General features: G+C 41.9%; 1 protein-coding gene across 1 annotated transcript in view; it reads left to right on the top strand.

Annotated features, from left to right (window-relative positions):
* LOC121082723 (transmembrane protease serine 11E-like) overlaps nucleotides 1-15,076 on the top strand; it is a 41,541-nt gene that overhangs the window by 10,196 nt on the left and 16,269 nt on the right. The window contains exons 4-5 of the mRNA XM_040582389.1: nucleotides 11,310-11,377; nucleotides 14,813-14,976. Coding sequence (XP_040438323.1) covers nucleotides 11,310-11,377; nucleotides 14,813-14,976 — 232 coding nt within the window. The remainder of the gene's footprint in view (nucleotides 1-11,309; nucleotides 11,378-14,812; nucleotides 14,977-15,076) is intronic.

Genomic DNA, 15,076 nt, shown 5'->3' with positions numbered 1-15,076 from the left:
AACCATTATTTCAGAGCAGTTAATTGTACTTGATAAGTAACACCATAACAAACATACAGAGAACTGTATTACCTTTCCTTTGTTCCTGTGACTTTTCTTAAAAGCTGTCTTTAATTCAGCCATTAACTGCTACCTCTCACTCAAATTTTGTGAGTTCTTTGCTGTAATTTTAGGTCAGCTGATATAAATGGTCCGTGCCATAAACTTTGACTTTCTGCGGGTTTAGTTCCAGGTGTTCCATCTCATAAGGATGTATGAGATCGAGAATTGTCCATAAGCTTATTTAATGTGACTCTATACACTAATGACTAACAGTATGTTCTTTGTAAATCTGATTGTCTACAGGCAAAACTCAGCTTGTAGCGATAAAAATCAAAGCAATCTTTCTAGAGACAGAATTATCCTCTTGACTTCTTGACAGCTGTCTCAGAACATCTGCATTTTTATTTTTAGAGTTTTCACACCATCTCTTTTAATAGAGGAGAAAAGAGTTGAGTTTTTAATCACATTTTCTGCTTGGTCTGGATTTACCAAAATCCTCTGTAGTCTTTCCCCAGCTGTTGTATAGGGTTTTGGATGTCCAAGCCTTCCCATTGTCATAGTAGTAACAATACCTTAAGCTCATATTGTGAAACAGTGAGTCAGTGTCAGTGCAGATAAATGCAATGTCTTTCACAATACTTGGTGCAAAGTGAACAGAAGTGAATCATCTCTGATAATCAGAAGCATTCAAATTACCTGAGTTAGTGCAACTCCCTGCCAAGTGCTCCCTTCTCTGATCCCTCCCTGATGAAGCCTCCTTTGTTTCTCCCCAGAACAACCCTGAAAGGACCTCTTTTCAGAGCTGATGTTTCATCAGGAAAAATGTTTTTGCTCCCATAGAGAAGTCATCTCATGTCCTCCTTAGAACTGGCAGAAGATGTCCTGATGTTTGCTTTGGTTTCAGAGTTGAGTAGTAACACCCATCTTGTGAACAACATTCCTGACTCTCTTATCTCATTGAAGGTGGGAGGGAATGCAGGGAGATCGTGCCAGAGAGCTGATGAAGCTGGTGCACCAGTCAACATCTCAGGGCTGACTGGAAAGTCTGGAAAATGTCTTGTGGGGTGGAGCTGGGGGGACTGAGATAGATGATGAAAGGTCTTTTCTCCTTGCCTTGCTTCCTGCGAGTGTCTGTGAGGGTTCCCTTTGTGCTCTCTTGAAAAAGCAGACCTGATTGAATGCCTCTGTGGAAAGAGATGTTCAGCTCACCAGAGCCTCCTCATTTTTCTGGCGAGACCCTGTTCTTCTCTTGTTCAACTAAAATGGACCATGCCAGGCTGTCCCCTCTTGCACTGGATTAAAAGGGCACAGTCACAGCCTTAATGGCTTCTTCTCCAGGGAGCCTCTATTTTATAGTGGGTTCATATAATGCTTGGCTGATCTGCACAACTTTTACTGACTAGTTTTCTGCAACTCCTACACCAGACTTGATATTTTTTTGTTTTGGTTGTTTTTTTCCCCCCCCCCCAAAAATGTATTAATTCTTTTGGATTTCCCAGGAATCTTGGAGGCTCTAACTACCTTCTTACCACAGCATTCCAGGAAAGATTTCCAAGGCCTTGCTTTAAGCTTTGCTTCTTCAGCCCCTCTGGCACCCCAAAGCGTAGAAGGAGCTGAGACAGCTGGGTCTAGATAGACCTGAGTGACTAAAATTATCTCAGTTGCCTGCTCTGGGCAGTAGCACTAACTGCCCTGTGTGCAGGAGGAGGGTGGAAGGGCTTTGTGTCTAGTGTGGAAAGTCATCTTTGACTTCAAGGGGAGGAGGTATGCATCCAAGAGAGCTTGAAATGAGTACTTCATCAAGTCCATCTTAAAGAGAATTGTCTCAGCTTCAAGGCTGGCAAGTGTCGAGCTGTGAGAGTAGTGGATACCAAGTAGCTGCAGCCTGTGACCCCTTCAGTACATGGCTGGTTGCTCAACAGAAACAGACACCAGCCCTTACTCTGTTCACCAGTGATTTGCAAATGTACCTTTCTGCTCTTTTTACCACACTACAATAGCTTTCTGATACTTTCTCCTACATGTTGCGAGCTTTCCCCTCTTCAAGGACAGCTTATGCCACCCTCCTCCTTTCCCAGGCACCTAGTATCTCCCTGTCTCCTCCTCTGGCCAGAGCTCTTCCCAGCCCTGCTCTTGGGCTGCTTCTCCCTGTCCTAGTCCACGTGTCTTTGTGGACTCTTGCATTAGACACTGTACCCTCCTCTGCTTCTGGGGCTGTGCCCCATCTATTATCCCCTACTCTCTCCTGCTCCCATGTGACGGTAAGCCAGGCTGTGGGTTGGGTGGATGGATGCTTCTCAGGTAATGAGTGTAGCATGGCTCCCTCCTTCGCTAATTGGGTGGCTGGGGGAGAGGCGAGATGTTTGTTTTCCCTCCATGGGTGTCTTGAGCCATGGAATGGACTGGGCATGGATTTCCCCTGTCATCTCACTATCTGCAAGGCATCTGGGCTCTCCCCCATCCTTCCACCATCTGAAACTGACACAAAACTATCTGGCTGGACCTGGGCAGAGTGTTTGGGGGTTCTAGTAAGAGGCTACCTGGGTACATCCCCTGGGTAACTACTGCCTATCCCAGTATTTCTATTGAAGAGAAGGAATGTCATCAAGTAATCCTTGCCTCAGGACTCAGTACTGTGTGTCAAGACATCTCTTTTAGAAACAGACATCTTGCTCCAGTGACTTTGAATAATAAGAGAATTTTCTGTGTCCTTAAGTACAGATGTTGGGGAAAGTTTTTAATGAATACAGCTCTTGAAGTCTTTCCTGTCTGATAGAATTGAATTAGTGTTGGTTTAATTTAGAAATAGTTTCTCTACTGAGTATTGCAGAAGCAGTTGTGATACCACAGGAAAATACTGCAGAACGATTCTGATGACTGTTTCTGTTCTTAGTCAGTTTAAGGACTTATTGCTGAGTCCCTGTACTGGAGCTGTTAATGAAGTAGGCAGTTTTCTCCCTTGGGAGATGATGATTTTAAAGGTTGTTAACACATTTCTCTCACTGCGAGGGGGGAGAAGCAGAAAGGCAAGCAAGTGCCACGCATGTCCCTCCCCACACACACCTCCTGTTCTCTGTGCTGCTAAGGTAAGTGAGGGTCCCAAGGACTGCCAAGTGCAGCATTTGGCACTCAGTACTTCTCTGCAGCTCTGCACCGTCCTTGCCGCTTTGTGGCTCACCAACAGGGCTTGTCAGCTGTATCCAATGCCTCTGCTTAGGTGCCTTCTGTGCCACCACCTTGAAGGACACCAGTGGGGTGCAATGGGATCTCACTTTGCCCTGCATTCTCAGTGGTGCAGATTTGCAGCTGCTTCAGCACAATTCAGTTATGAACAAGGCGCCCTACAGTTTCCCAGCCGCTGGGCGCTGGTGTCTCCTCTGTGCAGACAGGGAGCTGAGCTGGAGAGAGGTGAAAGGCCAAATCAATAAAGCCAATTTAGCACCTAAAAAGAGATCCATAGAGACAGGAAAGAATTTTTTAAGTGCCTGTGGTAATCAGGAAAGGACCCACTTAGTTCCTCTGGCACACTCAGGTTTTATTCATCCTCATCGCTTCAGTTACTTTGTGTTTGTTCTCTCTTAACGCTCATGTAGACACTTGTGCTTCCATGGGAAGCAGAGCTTTAACACCTGATAACCTTGTTTGGTGGATGAGTTAACCTTCAACAGGATGCTTGTAACTGAAGCACTGCTTTCTACCCAGTGATACGCTTGCAGTGATCCCTGTATCAGTAAGTACCTCGTATCATTTGAGTTGTGGGTAGCTTACTGCCACATCTTCGAGGCCAAAGCGTGAAGTACTGGCTAAGGTTTCCATCTGAGCTGAACTCAAAGGAAGCCTAGCTGAAGACTGGCAGCAGTGAGTGAGTAGACGAGACTGCTGTTTTATGACACTTGGCCTCTTTAGGGTCAGACATGACTCAGGTCTTCCTGGGAAACAGAACTGTGCATGTGTGTGTTTGGGAGAGAGAGTGAGGTGAAATACAAAATCACTTCAGAGCAAAGAGCTATCTGCAAAGCTGGCTTGAACTATACGTGAGGTATGTTTGTCACACTTTCCATGTGGGTGTTAAGGTAAAACTCAGAAGCATGTGGCTTGCTTGACGAGTGCTTTATGGTCCTCGGGTCAGGAGGTTTATTTTGTAGGAGAGGATCCCCAAGGCAGCAGGTTTTTGAAACACTCCTAAAGACTATTTTCTCTGGGAGACCAGGCTGTGAGGACTAATTTAGAGATGAAAACTGAATATGCCCCAAGTAATGGGAGTGTGCTAAAGATCAAGGGTGTCTTATGTGACTTTTTTTTTTTAAAGCAAGTTGAAAAGTACAAATATCTACAAGTATCATGTAGCTTCATTTACTGTATGTGTGCTGTTCCCTCCCACCCCCCATAAAATACCTCTTCTCTCAACCCCTGAAATAAAAAAAAATAGAAGATAAATTGGACAGATCACAGAAAGAAAAATTACAGTACCTGCAGCAGCCCAATATTTATTTCCAAGGACTTTTCAGAGTCTTGTAGCACCCAGACCAAACTGATGAAGAAAGTTCCTGGTTGTAATAAGCTTCAAGAGATATTTGGTAGTGTTTTCAGATAGAGATACCAAAGTTTATAACCTAAGTCCTTGTTGTGGTTTAACCCCAGCCAGCAACTAAGCACCACACAGCTGCTTGCTCACTCCCCTGTGTCAGGACCGAGGATAGAATCAGAAGAAAATTCATGGGTTAGGACAAAGAAAGTATAATAGGTAAAGCAAAAGCCATGTGCGCAAGCAAAGCAAACCAAGGAATTCATTCACCACTTCCTATCGGCAGGCAGATGCTCAGACATCTCCCGGAAGGCAGGGCTCCATCATGCACAAGTTACTTGGGAAGACAAATGCTATCATTCTGAACGTCTCCCCCTTCCTCCTTCCCTCAGCTTTTTGTTGCTAAGTGTGACACCATATGTATATCCCTTTGGTCAGTTGGGGCCAGCTGTCTCAGCTGTGTCCCCTCCCAGGTTCTTGCGCACCCCCAGCCTGCTCGCTGGTGGGGTGAGAAGCAGAAAAGGCCTTGGCTCTGTGCAAGCGCTGCTCGGTAATACTGAAAACATCTCTGTACTATCAATGCTCTTTCCAGCACAAATCCAAAACATGGCCCCATACCAGCTACTATGAAGAAAATTAACACTGCCCTGGCCAAAACCAGCACAACCCTTATTTAAACCGGAGGATTCCTAGGCTCTGTATGTGCTCCCTCAAGTACTTCCTCAGTACTGATATGAGGTGAAAGAGCAGAACTTTCATTGAAATTTTTTCTTGTTCTTTACTGAAGGCAGTTTTATTTATAACAGTACAAAAGCCAGAGAAATGAAGCCTTTTAAACAAAGATATTTAGAGACTTTTAAATAATATTCTCCCTTTTCTCTTGTTCTGCAAAATAATATTGTAAAATGAAAAAAAACCCCACATCTTTTATCAATGTAAAGAAAAGATCTTTAGGATTAAGGAGCATTTTGAAAAAAAATCCTCAAATAAGTATAAGCATTTGACAACTTCTGCTTTAAAATCTTTATTTTAAGGGAATGGTTCTCACGATAGGAAGCATTGTCTCTGGACGGGTATGGTATAATGAGGGTGCCCTCTATGGGTGACTGGGACTAGAAACAAAGCAGAAAGCATCTTTCCACGGTAATTCAGCCAACTGGGAAACAGGGCAGCGTAACAGTGGCCAAGATGACAGTGTGGTGACTTATTTAGCTCTGGAATTAGAGCTCGACAACGCACTCGACTGTCAGTATGTATATATACAGGTGTGGCCTTAAAGATATACGTGAAATGCTGTACACAGAGAGAGGAAATAATTGCAGAAAGCACTTGCATCTCACTTGTGATGCTTTTTTCAGAAATTCCTTTTGAAATCAAAAGAAGAAAAAGGCCACTGGCATAGTCATATACTGCATTGATTTAAAAACTGAGGTATGTTCTTGTTTTGACTTTTGTTTCCAGTTTTTTCCTGTTTCCACAAGTCACAGTAGCACAGGGAACTAAAAATATATTCAGGAGAATACAAAGTACTTCTAAATGCTAGTGCAAGTCGATGCATTGTAGTGCTGTCAGTGTGCTCTACCTAAATAGTATGTATTTCCAGGATGAAATTGTTAGTAATCAACAATGTGCCTAATATCTGACTTTTTTCTCTAACTTAAATTCAATGATCCTTCAACAACATTGATTCTGTGACTTATTAATTCAATGTAATTTTCTCAAGTATAAGCTGATGTTTCTTTTTTATTTTTTCTTGATTCATCATGGCAGAAGGTCTAATAAGCACATACAAAGCCAAAAAAATCATAAGATGCCACCACCCCTACCCCCAAATAAGTGACTGTAATCCAGATCCAGTGTGTGGCAAGAAAAGCTATAAAATGTGCACAAAGAAAATGGATGCCTGAGCTGGAAAAAGGAATTCACAATGAAATAAAGGGCAGTTATAGATATCGTGTGTGATTAAGGGTAGAATCTTATCTTAATTATAGACCCACAACCCAGAATTACTGCGTTGTTTACAGGTAATTAAATCAATGAAGTGATTCAAGACGTGAACTGGTGTCACTGAGATCAAAATCTGGCTGGTCAAGAGAGTGGCTGTTTAAAACATGGTGTTGTCAAAAGGAAGAATCAAAATTCAGTACTGAACTTGTGTGGTTGATGGCATTTGGACACTTATAACCTGAATACATCACCATTGATCTTCCTTAGATTTCATAAAGCAATTATTTTCTTAAGAGCTATTCTCTCCTGTATTTCAGCTCCTTACCTTTAAGTATTGCTTAAGAATAAGAAGCACAGAGTAATTTTCCTGGGAAAAGCATACTTTTTTTTTGGAAAATAAAATACACAAAAGCCTTTCTCTGGATATTAGCCCAGGTGATTTTTCTCTGTAAACTTGATTTTCTCTCCAAACGTTAGAAAATCTCCCTAAGCAGACAAAATTTCAATGGTGGTGTGAAAGTTTTAGGAAGCTAATTATGGACAATTTAAAGCAGGGAGTAGGAATGGGAATACTTAGGTGACCTTAATTCCAGCTGTCACTATTACATGGCTATAGTGAAACTCATGCCATTACATGCCTTTGAAATTGGTTGCACTAGGCATAAGCGTAGTACTTTAAATCCTGACATTATCCCATGTATTAGTCCTCTTAATTTCTTTTATGCGAAAGAGCAATCTTTTTAGGAACTACTGTACAAAGTCAGTTATTTCGCTGTTGCAGCCAGCACCTCCAAGAACCACCCAGCTGAGCTCCTTATGTTAGTGCAAAGTCAGATAGTGCTTACTCGCCTCCCAGCTGTAGCAGTCCAGTTAGTTTAAACTCTGTGAAGTTTGTGATACCATTTGGGATCACACTGCTCTTGCCTGCTGTGACACATGCAGTCTTTGGGTATTTGTGGTTTCTGATGGGAAAGTTTCTGATCTTCTGGTTTGCTGGAGGCCCATCGATCATTACACTCACTTTCCTTCAGGTCCATTTTCTTCACCTTGGGCAAGCACCATGACTATAGGGCTCTTGCTGCTGTGAGTAATTGTTATCTGTGTTTCTAAGGGGAGCGTGATGTTAACATCCTGGTTTGTGACCATGCCAGGTTCACTTTTTGTTGTCCCTGTCTTTATCCTGCCCTCTCTCCCTCTAACCCCTAACTAACCCCTCAGCTGAAACCTGGGGAGTAGGTACCCCAGGTTCTCAAGGGAGCTGCTACTGGATTTGCATTATGGTCAGCTCTGGGAGTCTCAGCAGGTTGAGCTGTAAATTGGATGCAGATTGGCCAGCAAGTTGGGTGCTAGGTACAGAATTAACACAATTCTGTTAGTAGTAATTCATTTGATATGATTACTGCAAAACTGGAGAGAGTTGCTAACCCAGGTGGCATGTTCCAACTAATATTTAGTCAAAAAGCTTTAAAAAATCACTAATGATAGGCTTTACAGCCAAAGGAGCTAGTGAGGCAAGAAGAAGAATGTAGTATGAGGATAGCTGCTGAAGGACTAGACTGGCAGCAGTCAAAAGAGCAATAGTATTGAGCAACAAGAGGATTTGTGCTCCTAAACCTACTGAATGCTTTTGAACATCCCACGCAAGTAATGCAGTAAGTTCAGCAAATATTCCAGAAGAACATTCTGTCAAACTAGATTTAAGATAACCTTTTTGATAAATCCTGTTACCCTGCATGGAGTGGCAAAGCGGTGTGTGGTGGGAGAAAGCAAGGGCTGACAGGCAACCCAGCTACACATCTGGGCAAGCGTAGTTCATGTCAGCCCCATCCTACATCGGAGCAATGCACCTGTTGCATGTGACCTACTTCCAGAGCTTGGGGGATTTTGGGGTCCCAGGGAAGCAAGGCATATTGGGTCATTCTGAAATTATGAATATTTTAGTAGGTTGTGTCACGGGTCATGTAGGAAGGCCAATGAGAAGACAAACAGTAAAAATATGAGACAGAACATTAATCTTTGAAAGTTATTATCTGAAGGCATCTTGCTACATCTTTTTCTCTTACATAAACTCTATATGAATATAAAGATTACTGGTAATAATCCAGGTTACCAAAGTCATTGTTGAAGGAAAGAGGAGATTTAGGACAGATTCATATCTACCAAACAAATTCATCAGCAGGTGAGAGATAGGGGCTGCAGTGCAGAAGTTTGCCTAGCAAGTCTTCACTGATAAGATACAGCAGATTACAAAAGTAAAAAATACTAGGTCAAGTTTGAAGGCATTAAAGGCCCTGCAAGGATCACAGGAAACAAAACCACTCTCCTGTTGTTGTTTTGTCTATTGATAATAGTAAGGCAGATAATAGTAAGTTATTAACAGCGTGCAACAGAAAGAGAAAAGTGGCTACTTTCTCATTCAGATATAAAATCGTGAAATAGAATGGAAGACAGAAATCCAGTAGTTTTGGTATGATTTTAAATCATATGCTTACTGTTATCTCCATAAAAATAACTAACGTCCCTTTTGGATCAAATTTTCTGAAAATAATTTCTTTTGCTGATAGTTCAGTTGCATTTGCACTCTTTAGATTATTTTTAAAAGAAGCATTGTGTTTTGTCAGATGGCACTGGAAATACTTGTCTTTGCTGCAGCATGTGGTGTTCTTTATCAGACTGTACAGAATATCTAAGTGGTCCAGGGTGAGGAGAAAAGGAGAAAGCTGAATATGTTGGCAGTACAGACAAATAACCACATGAGCTGCTCAGGCCGTAGCAAAGACAGAAGAGAATGGGTGACAGAATTAAGGATCCCTGTATATGGTACAGAAATGCAGATGGAAAGTGTAGCAAAACCACTGGCAATCTCTGAGCTGAGACAGTGCAGATAGCTTGAAAACACAGCTACTAGGAGGAGATAAAGGATTGACGAATGTCATATTAACTTAAGTCTCCCTTGCAAGGGATTGTGAATTCTTGCCCTCTTCAGTCCCAAACTTAGAGTCAGCTTACTTTTGCTTTACTTCTTAGCAATGTAGAAGCTTGAGGTGTACCTCAGCCCAGCTCAAGGCTCTCTTTTATTTGCAAAGTACTCTGCAAAGAAGTCCCTGTCCCGAAGATCTCAAAAGTTCTCAGAGGCAGTGCAACGAAAGCCAGCACATGCCATTGCATGCCACAAATCTGGCAGTGCTGCTTAACTACATGCTTCTACTTACACAATCATCAGTGAAGCAGTTAACGCTGTGACAAAATCTATGAGCAAACGTTATCATTAAAAAGAAAAACAAAAGAAACCCACCAAAGCCAAAAAACACCCAACTTTTTGTCTGAGGACAAATATTTCCAATAAACAAGGAAGGTGGTGGTGGAACAGGCTGCAGAGTTATAGGAAACAAAATGCTTTATTCCTGATTTCTAACTGTATGCCTTGTAAAATGCAGTGGTAGCAGCTGGCAATCTGCAAAGTGACAGGATAAAGCCCATTCTGCATATATACAGTAGCTTGTTGCAGTTGATATATTTCTATTCCATAGAATTTTGTCTGTTCCAAAGGCCTAAGTAATTCCAGGTAACTGCCAGTAACAGCAAGGTAAAAGGACATCTCAATGCATCACCATTAAAACTTTTCTTTTTCCTTACTAATGTATGCTTAAAATAATAAAATGTGCAGTTCTCATCTTGAAATTATTCTGTTTCAGTCACAATGGGTAATGACATGAGGCTTCACCTTATGACAGGCTGGAAAGAGGGGCTTTGTGTTCTTTGGGAGGAATCACCCCCAGATTTCATGCCTACATGTTTGCTTCTGTATCTGAAAGATTTCAATGTACTAGATGCTTGAGAATCTTTTTTTTTTTTTTTTCTTTCCTTTGGAAGACAGAAAATCTGGAGACGGCTAAATCAGACAGCCTTTATGGACTGAAAACTGCAAAAAAAGGCAACTTGCAGGATTTTATAGAGCATTTCTATGTAGTTTTTCCTGTCATGTGTTTGATGTTTACAGGATACATTCATTTTACTAGGTCTTGCTGATAGGAGGAACTGCATAACTCACTAGTGAGTTTGCCATTTCTCAATACTTCAGTGATCCTGAGTGATTCCTGGCAGAATTTCATGCCATGTTATATCACACTGTGCTGTCTCAGACTCATCATGCAATCCTGAGACAACATTCAGCCTAAAGCAGGATGTGGTTAAGCAGGCATTAGCAAAGATGCCATTTGGGGATTGATTCCATATGAGTCCTAGATTTCTGATGAGAGTTGCTTGACAATTCCCTCAACACGTGGCAAATCACAAGGGTGTCTGAGGTGTTATAATTTGAAATCACTAGTAGTTTTGCTATAAATTTCTGTAGAACAAGGATAAGTGCCGTATCAGAAAGGACACTTAAAAGAGGAGGTGCAGTGCAGTGCAGAGCACAGCATGCTATACCCTTTCTGTAGGCCATCTTTAGGAGGCTGTGCTTTGGAGGATTGCAGCAGTGTGTTTCAAGGATGCTTATAAATATCCCTCATTACACCTGGGAGTGGACAGGACAGCACTATACTGGCACACTGATGTAGTCATAGGACATTTAGAAAAATGTGTTAATTTTTTATGATGTGCCTTAGGCCAACTAGGAAACAGTTTAGGAGACTTCTGTGGCAAATGTTATCCAGAGGCTGGGCTGGATTACATTTCTTGGCTCTGTAGCTGTGCGTTTATAACTGAATGCTTTTTTCTGAATGCTCCATTGAGCAATATATCAGTTTCCCTCCTTTTTTGTTGTTATCTTATATTTTTCTTTTTTCAACAGATCGACAAGACATTTTACAATTCCATTTTAAGGAAAAAATACATCCGTTCACGCTTAATCAGAGTGAGGTATGTGAGATTATAATAAATGCACACAGCTCAGATGAAATGTACACCAAGCCCAGCTAGAGCGCCATTTGATCTGATTCAGTAAAGTGTATTTTGTGTAAAACTGGAGCATAATCCCCACCTGACCGTAATCTTATTGTGAACCATGACCTTCTTTGGATCTTGATGCAGAAGATAAACTTCAGTTAGTCCAAATTCTATCCAAGTTTGCGTTCAGATCTGGAGCAAGCTTTAGCTAATAAAGCAGATATAATTTGAGTTATCTAAAAAAAAAAAAAAAACAACCTTTTTCAAAACTATTTCATTCACTGTAATGCAGATGTCATTTTACTTCTAGTATTGCTACTGTGCTTGTAAAGTAAAACTGAATCATGGCTGTGCTCATTCAGAAGATCCTACTTGTTGCACCTCTAAGAATGGGCACAAGTAGGTGCCTAGGGAACAGCAGCAGCACAAGAGATGTGTATGATAACTGCTTCTTGGTATGCTCCCTACCTCCAGCTGTTTACCACTTGGGATTTCCTGGAGCGGTTGCAGCAGCCTCCAGCGGAGTTATTTTCCAAGGACTTGTCCAGTCTCCCCTGGACTCCTGAAATTCATGCACCTCAGTCCTTTAGTGTAGGGAGTTACTTGTGAAGAGCCACCTTCTTTGGATTATTGAATGGCCCCTAGTTCTTGTGCTGGAAGAGGTGGTGAAAAGTTGACCTCTATCCCTCCTTTGCATGCAATTAGAGGTGTCAGACACTCCCATCTTATCCCTTTTCTCTCCTGTACTGCATGAGTGCTGCTCTTTTTTTCAGTTGCAGGTCCCAGCCTGCTCAGGCATTCTTTGCAGAAACTTCCTTGTCACATTGTCACCCTGTTCCATGTCTCTTTTGGGTCTGTTGTCCTTGCTGTTTGAGATGAAGGGGTCAGACTTGTGGTTGGGATTATCATTGAGCAAATTTTTTTCCCTCTTTTATTCTCTGTTCATTTGCCAGTAATACTTGAAGTTTGATTTTTGACCACCATTGAGTGCTGAAAATTACTTTTCTTATAGAAGTGTCTGTTGTAACACTAAGGTCTTGTTCCTAAGTGACAGAGCCCATAGCATTGTAAGTAAATCTTGAAAGTCTTAATAATCATGTGCTAAAGCTACAAAACTAATGATAGCAACCTCAAGATCTTATTCTTGTGAATGTATTTCTTGTTCTTCTACAGTTTGTGACATCCTGCCTCCTGCTCTACTTTAGCTTAATCCCATTTACAAGTAGTTATTTGAATGTAGCTTTAGGAATACTTTTTTGATACTGACTGGAGCGTTGTAGGTGTAGATAAGGTGATTTAAGGATCTGAGGGGCCGATCATTACTTCTTGTTCCCAAGGACAGACTGAGGTATTTGCTGTGGTGTTTGCAGCATTGAATGCAAGATTTGTATGCACTGAAGCTTGTTTGCTTTTTCAAATATACAAGTTTTATGCTTCTTTCAATGCTCAGGCTGCAAACTCTTTTAAGCAGGGTCGATGTTGTGAATTTGCTTGGAAAGTACTGTGCATATTTTTTGGCTCAATATAAACAATTATTTACTATTAATGCACTTGAATACATTAGTATTAATGCCCACTGCTTACTAAGAAAGACAAAACAAATCTCGACTAGAGTCTTTGGTTCTGGACCTTTTCTATATAGTGAGTGATTCAAGGTGGGCTGTACTTACCTGAGGGTTTCAAGAGGTGTGGTGTGCTTGCAAGAGTTGAGATGTTAATTCCAGTGTGGCACAGCACAGGAAGAGGAGTGGGGGGAGAGGTGAGGGAACACCTCAGAAATGCAGAGCAACACCCACAGATGGATCAGATAATATCTGGAAAATAAACAGAGTAGCAATCATGCTGAAGTTGGCACAGAGGGAAAAAACAGCCTGTTGGAAACTTTACATCTAGCTACTCAGTCTTAATTATGAGATCCTTCAGGCAAGGAACGTGTCTTTCCGCTCGGCTACGAAACACTCAGCATGCCTTGGTGTGCTCATAACGCATGGCTTTTTATTTGCCCTCCACTGATGATAGCAGGAATGTCTCTTTCATACTGGTGCATGTCCCTTTCGAAGATCAGAGCCTGATGGCACGAGTCCTGTGTAAGCTACTTGGCTCCTATTTTTAATTTTCTTATTTTTCCTCTATATAATTAAAAATTCCAAAGACAGTGAGATATAACTGGAAGATCTTCTCTTTTCCTTTCCTATCAGTATGATGCTTAAGACAGAGCAACCTGCTTTTATCTCCTCCCTGTATGAAGTAACTGTGATTCCAACTGTTGTGGGTTGTGTCAGTGTTTCTTGGCTCAGGTAGGAGGAGGCACAGGAGAGAAGGTTCTCAGTTCTCTTATCTTCCCTCTGTAATGACCAGGGATAAGCCATCTGCAAGCGCAGAGCAAGATTTACTATGCCAGGTTAGACACTTCTGTAGTTGTAGGTGTTTGCCATTTAGCATTCAGTCTCTTGCACTGTGATGCTTTCAGGAAAAATAAATACTACTACGTGTAACTTCAGCCTGTTAGAAGATTTTTCTTCCTTTTCTTTCCTCTGATCTTACATCAGAACTGTGGAATTTTATGTCCCAGACTGGTTGCTGCTTGTACTTTTCAGTGGGATGTTAAAGGCCCCTTTTGTGGTCCATCTCTTGGACTGTGATAAGTAGATTGTGGATATGCTGCCGAGTTTCATTTATTGTTGCATAATGTGAGGTTATTAGTCACATTCTCCCAAGAGGTTGCAGTGGTGGAATTGGGTTGTGTGGTCTCTCCCCTTTGCTCAAGTACCTTTTTGATGATGATTGGAATTTTTTATTCTTTGTATGTACAGGGCCCTGAAAAGGTCTCTGTCTAGATCAGGGGTCCTCAAACTTTTTAAACAGGGGGCCGGCATGCAGATGAAGTGGCAGGCAGTCATCTGCGGCTGCTTGGTTTCCCCCCCCAGACCCCCGGCGGGGGGGGAGCGGGGCGGTTCTGTAAATACCGGGGGCCGAATTGAGGACCCTGGGGGGCTGTATCCGGCCCGCGGGCCGTAGTTTGAGGACCCCTGCTCTAGATACCATTAACCATCTGCCTGTTTCTAAAGTGCTGTATATCTAGTTTTTCATTGCATTCAGATCAGTTCATTCCCTCCTGTTCTTGTGTCCCAAGCATGTCATCAGTGACTGCTTTTTAGACTCCATTATAATACTGGTCTGCCCATTTGTTCACAGAAAGCACCATGCCTTCCTCTGGCCCAAGATGTGTTTAATCACTCAGCATTTGCTTGGATTTCTTTTGGCAATTCCTTCTCTCAAATATGTACAAAATGTTCAAAAATGTATCTAATCCTTTATGTTACATAGTCCTTGCTAGAGGAGCTAAGATAGAAACTAAGAAATGCAGAAATGGGCTGAAGGTAACCAGGCTGTTTCGTTGGTTTGTAGCCCAGATGCTGATGGTGTGATGGCAGAGGCTTTGCTCACATTCTGGTTCTCCTCCACGGATTCTAGAGAAGCATTGCGAGAAAGAATTGAAAGGATCTTACGGAGGGGCCTGAAAAAATACACAGGGCCCCTGCGAATAAATGTCAGATCTTCTGTCATCTCAAGTAAGTATATTACATCTCTCTTAAAGGTAGTTTTTGTCTTTTTCTGATTGATGGGACTTGGTTTTTCCCTTCTTATGATGGCTGTTACTGAATGATGGTC

The sequence above is a fragment of the Falco naumanni genome, chromosome 1, assembly GCF_017639655.2.
Source record: "Falco naumanni isolate bFalNau1 chromosome 1, bFalNau1.pat, whole genome shotgun sequence".
NCBI classification, from domain to species: Eukaryota; Metazoa; Chordata; class Aves; order Falconiformes; family Falconidae; genus Falco; species Falco naumanni.
The sequence above is the reverse complement of the archived record's forward strand: the minus strand, read 5'-3'. Positions and strand labels throughout refer to the sequence as shown.